Source organism: Mus caroli, chromosome 3, assembly GCF_900094665.2.
Source record: "Mus caroli chromosome 3, CAROLI_EIJ_v1.1, whole genome shotgun sequence".
Classification (NCBI taxonomy): domain Eukaryota; kingdom Metazoa; phylum Chordata; class Mammalia; order Rodentia; family Muridae; genus Mus; species Mus caroli.
In genome coordinates, this window is record NC_034572.1 from 53,176,437 (window position 1) to 53,182,603 (window position 6,167).

The window sequence follows — 6,167 nt, forward strand, 5'->3', positions numbered from 1 at the left end:
GTCTCTGTGCCACGTGATCAGTGAACTTTGGAAACATATGTCTCATGATTTTATTTATATTTAATATTTGCTTTGCTTGTTCCTGTGTCAATTGAGCTGAACATTACTGGCCTGCCTCTTATGTCTTCATGCTCATTTGTTTTTATAGAGCCTGTATTAAAAAATAGCCAATTTTGTGACTTCTTAACATTTTCCTGTTACTAAAATTTTTGAGCTTTCAACAAAAGAAAGTTAAGTTGTTTTTACTTTTTTTTTCCTCTTCCAGTTGATATATTCTGTTTTGATAAGTAGAGAAAAACAGGGTTTGCCATGCTGGACATGAGGTAGGGGAGGGGTTACAAAACCCTGTGTAAGTTCTCTGCAGCTCAAAAGTAAGAAGAACATGCAAGAATCATAATTGAGTTCTCTTTCCATTGTGGTCATGTGGTATTGTTTCCTTTGCTTCTTTTCAGCCTCTGTCTTCTCTTTCTAAAATCATTTCTTTTATTTTTTGAGTTTACAATATAACTACCTCATTTCTTACCTTCTTTGTCTCCCTCCAAACACTCCAATATACTGCTCTTTGCTGTTCTTTTCAAATTCATGGACTCTTTAATTAATTGTTGTTACTTACATATGTGTATATGTGTATGCATATATAGTCTTAACTGTATAAGTATAACCTGCTCAACATCTTCTATCCATGTTGCATGTAGTTCTGTTGTCCCAAATGCTTTTGAAGAATTACTTTCTTCTGATATTTTTTTCGTTCTGGTAGATATCAACATAGGGTTGGTAAACACAATAGTAAGCAAGAACATGGAATGTCATGCCAACAATAGCTTCTGCCTCAAACTTTTTGGAGAACCTTGAAAGTGGACATAAATAAGGGAATTATTCTATTACAATATTGGTAGAAAGACCTCAGGACAAACAAATAGAGCAAGGGTGTTTCATCAAAGGAATGGGCATAAATCAGGTTTAATCTAGTACTTACATCTTTTACTTAATGTAAAATATGACAGACACAATGTTGCAATGAATGATTGCTTAATGAATACATATTATTCTCATAATGCAAATATATGTGAATTTCCTAAATTTAACCTTCATATGTGATATTTTAATACTGCCTAATCTCCAAGTGAGTTAAATGTGTAAATTTGACAAGCATTTAGTTTCCTGTCCTACAGTCCATTGCTCACCTCACACAGTATATTTTATTGTGCTATAGACTTTAGTCGTTAGGTTGATTCAATGTTATCCCTATTTTTTTAAACTTCTTATCTATGCTTTTGGTAAAATGTCACCAAAATGGATTTTTAATCTTTCCTGTGCTGTTCTAAGAGTCCCACTAAAATGTGCTTCACTTATGTTAAACAAGAATTTGCTATTCTGTAATATTTTTGCTCTTAATACAAACCATTAATATATGCTTCACAGTACACTTTGTTCTACCAAAAACACAGTTGCATAACCTGTTGTAACTATGAACTGATCATAGTGCTTAAACTTCCCTGGGTGTTTCTATGTTGTCATTTGACCCAGATAGAAGTGTCTTCTACCTTTGTCTTACGACTTAGCAATTTATATGTGAGACCGCATTTGACTACTCACATAAAGAAGTTTGCAGATTTACCATGAGGTACAAAACTCTGTGCTTTGGATTCTTTTTTATCTTCCTTGCTTATCAGACTTATATACCCATACCAGAAAACGTTGAAGAGCCATGGAAAGTGAGAGTCATACATGCTGGAATGAAAATATCAGCACTTATGGTAATACTTTTTTCCTGAGAAATTGGGAAATTTTGTTATGAATAGATATGAAATTTTCTTTCATCAGTATTTTGAAAGATACTTTGCTTTTCTTTAGTGCTACATCTACAAATTACTATAGTTCATGTGGTTAACATTTGAGCTAATCATTAATATGCTTTATTGACTATTGAAGGAATCACAGTGTTTTAAAGATGCTATTTGTAAAGTTAATAACATATTGATGACACAAAAGAACTAGTATTCCTAAAAGAATATTTTGGTAGTTGTTCAGATGTTTAAGTATACTTGATGTTTTTTCGGCTCACATATTTTCTTAAACTCATGTGTATAGACCATTCAGATTATAAAAGTTTGTATATATTAAACTTTTCATTGTTTTAGTATCTTTCCCCTTTTAAAGGTAATTCATAAGCTTCCTATATTCAAAATATTCTTATGCCAAATATATGATCAATATTAACTGTGTTAATTATCAACTCAATAGTAATAATTTCGTTACAACTTTATGCAAGTGTTATGTTGATATTAAATAAGTTATATTGTAATAATCAGAATAATATTTTGATAGTGGCATTTACTTCTATTTTTCATATAATTCAACAATTATTTGTGTAATAATTATAGAGATGTCTGTTCTATATGCTTATGTATTTGTGTGTTATAATAGCTTATCTGTAAAATCCACTAGAAAGCTACTCTGTGTACTCATGAGTAGGGCACATTTCTGTTTCGAGCAAAAAGTGTGCTATATGGCACATACACCCTGACATGCCTCACAAACCCACATCACCTAAAGGCCACATTTTGGCAGCTTCTGCTTCTGTTGTTTGTCTTTAGGTCCATGTTGTTGGGATTGAGACTTTATTAATGGCAGTGCCTAAATCTGAACTCATGAATACGTCTCATTCTCTTTAACCAAAATATGCTTCTGTTAGGAAGCCTTTGGCTATTATGAAAATAGGAATGTTTGGGAAGTAGACAAAGAGTCAATAGTCAGAGAAGATGCAGCAATGGATGGTAGATGAGGAAGACATGGCTATTTTGCTGCAGAAGGATGGTGATCTCCCCATGCTAAGCAACTGCCCTATTATCATTCTGATTTCTGTAATAATATACCCTGGCAAAAGCAACCTAAGTGAGAGGATGCTTATTTTAATTTACAACGTAGAATATAATCCATTATCCCATTATTCCAGGAAGATCAAGCACACATATTTGGATGAGCTTAATAAAGAGAATCTGCAGTGAGGAATTCGACAGGACCTCAGGTGGAGAGAAGAGATCTTCCGGAGTGTTACAGCTCTTGGAACAAAAGGCTCAGACAAAGGAATAGTTCTCACATACCTTTAATTCCCTGCATGGCTCTATATACAGTTCTGGGGGTTATTTAGGGTTTGACAGCAGGCACCTCTCATTGACTTGGACTGAGAGTTTGGGGGAAGCCTTATTTGAATGTGGGAGGGCTTGGTGCTATTCCTAAGTGGCTGATAGCCATGCCTCTCTTGTCTGGGTTGTGGGGGCGGGTAACTCTGGTAACTCCGACAGAAGCCAGGGCCCACGAGACATGAGAGAACTCCTTCCTTCCCATGTAAGTGAATTATCACTATCGGGTCCTGGGGTTCAAGATCTAGCCTTGACTGGAAACCAGGCTGTCTGCGCGTAGCCCATTGCCCCAAACACTACCTACTAACTTTTTTCCCATTTAATTCCTATGTGCATTTACTATTACTAACATTTAAATATTAATGTTTACATTTGGATGTTGTTGTAATAGGGTACATTGTTGGAAAATATGGGTCTTATGAAATTTGAAGAGTTTTTTGCCATATTAATGGAAGCTCAAAACACAAAGCCAGTTTCAGATGAAAACATTACAGTGATCGACACAGACTTCAGTGACATTCCTGTTCGTCTGTATTTACCCAAAAGAAAGTCTGAAAAACAGAGACCAGCTGTGATTTACATTCATGGTGGCGCCTATATCTTGGGAAGCTTCAGTAAGTATGGATTTAAATGTAGGTTTCACTTGATTGCATTTATTAGAGTAAATGGAACACTGTGCATTCTCATGACCTTGATACACTTTTTCCCGCAGTGATTTAGTTTTCCCCTTAAACAGTTGATAGTAGTCATTATGCTTGTGTTTTACAGCATGAATACAATTTTATTCTCTTTAAGTGATTGTGTTTTCACAATGAATTTTGACATTGTTTTCTGTTAAGATTTGATCATAAATTTACCCTAACTTATTCCCACCTCTTTGTATAATCACTAGATACAAGCATGAATATGTTGACTGATTTAACTACAACTATATTTTCCCTTATATTCAGAAAAGTAACTTAAAGTTTAGTTGTAAATGTATTAAATATGAATGACTTTACTTAAAAGTTTAAGCTTTGCATAAGGGAAAAGAGCTTTTTTTTTTTTTTTTTTTTTAAAGAATTACCCCAAGAAGTATATATAGTAAGTTAAAGTTCCATTATTAAGAATTACAAGGACTCCAAAAGATCTTTAAAGATTAATTATATTACAATCTGGTTTATATTACAGTGATGATTATATTGTCTTCAACTTATTTCTAGAGTTCTGATGTAAAGCCAGTTTAATGGATATGACAGGAGTTATTTCAAGAGAGTCGAGGCATACACTTTTTCTTCTTCCAGAAATAAAAATCAACAAAGAATGATTTGTTACTTCTAAAGCTTTGGGATTATGATCTTCACCATTGTCCGTGGTCACCGTTGGTGCAATATTGTCTGGTGTAGCTTCTTTCCACACTGCTCAGGCATATGCCTTCTCCTGATAAAACTGACCCCAGACAAGAACAGAGCATGTTTGTAGACTGTGCTCTGCAGCGAGGGTCATATGAGTGAGCAACAAAAAGAACCCAGTGGAAGTTTTCTGAGAGAACACAGCAAGTCATCAGAACGTCGCAGCTTGCTTATTTCATTGTGACCAAACTGAATTTGTCTTCTGGCCCAGCTCAGGAGTAATTTAGTAGGCAGGAGATATAATGGTCTTGTTACTCCAGTTTTCCTACATGAGGTGACAGAAGTGTCAATGGACAGGTTTCCATCAAGTAACCACAATTCAAATAATCTATGATTTATAGATGTGTATGGGTGATGTGTCTAGATGAAAATTGCTTGGCTTTTATGCAGCTCTGCTCTACACTTATTTCTTCCATTCCAGAGATGCTGCCTTATGATTCTGTAAACCGATGGACATCCAACAAACTTGATGCTGTTGTTATGGCTCCAGAGTAAGAGACCTGGCAATCTTTAGTTTTGTGGTCTTTTGTTTATAATCCAAGTCTCACAGTCCTCAATGGTGGCTGGGCTACTGCTGGGGGATTTTTATTTATAATTCTTTTTCTTAGTACTATAATATCAGTGATTCTTCAACAGGCACAATTTTGCTTTCATCTCTGCCATGGTAGACACACATGAGATACAGAGAAGTAAGCATCTTTGTCCATAGAGCAGTGATAGCTCTGAGAACATAAAGCCTACACAGGTAATATACCTACAATGTATATCCATCATATCTGGGAGGTTTTGGGCTTTATTTGACATAATAACAAAAACAATGTGTAATAGAATTATTCCAGGGTTCATTAATATTATAATCAATGCAGGGACCATTCTAATATTGCAAGAATCTTTTATATGACAGCTCTTAGTATTTTATGACTTTTACTGCTCATATGTCTAAAAATATACTGGAAAGTTTTATATATGCCTGTTACTTTATGACCTAATTGGTGTATACAGCACTTCTTAAATCCTATCATGAAGTTGGAGAAGATTAGCTTTTACTTACAGATATTATAATACAGAAATTAGTTTACAAAACTTTAGACTTGTGCAGAAATGCTAAAAAGAATTTTGACTGATGATATTGTAGAGTTAAGTAGCAAAGACTAGAAAGTTCAGTACTGTCTTGTTTACAGCTACCTCTTCAAAACAAGTGGAATTACATGTCTGAGAAATTTCTAAACAGTAATGATAGTTTGCTTTCCTCGTTATAATTAACCAATATTTCCACATCACAACTTAAAGAATTTTTTAAACAATTAAATAAGGTATATATAGTTTAAGCATTCTATAGTTTTTAGGTATTTTTGTAATTACTGTGAAATATTTTAATGTTCTTGGTTGATATTATGCTACTTAAAAAAACTTAGACACTTCATTTTTTTCCATTTTTTTATTACGTATTTTCCTCAATTACATTTCCAATGCTAGCTCAAAAGTTCCCATGCCCTACCCCCCCCACTCCCCTATCCACCCATTCCCACTTTTTTGCCCTGGCATTCCCCTGTACTGGGGCATATAAAGTTTGCATGTCCAATGGGCCTCTCTTTCCAGTGATGGCCAACTAGGCCATCTTTTGATACATATG

General features: G+C 34.5%; 1 protein-coding gene across 1 annotated transcript in view; it reads left to right on the forward strand.

Moving 5' to 3' along the window:
* Window positions 1-1,619: 1,619 nt before the first annotated feature.
* The window catches only part of LOC110291974 (arylacetamide deacetylase-like 2), a 14,782-nt gene continuing 10,234 nt past the window's right edge, over window positions 1,620-6,167 (forward strand). The window contains exons 1-3 of the mRNA XM_021159153.1: window positions 1,620-1,757; window positions 3,535-3,757; window positions 4,956-5,025. Coding sequence (XP_021014812.1) covers window positions 1,620-1,757; window positions 3,535-3,757; window positions 4,956-5,025 — 431 coding nt within the window. The remainder of the gene's footprint in view (window positions 1,758-3,534; window positions 3,758-4,955; window positions 5,026-6,167) is intronic.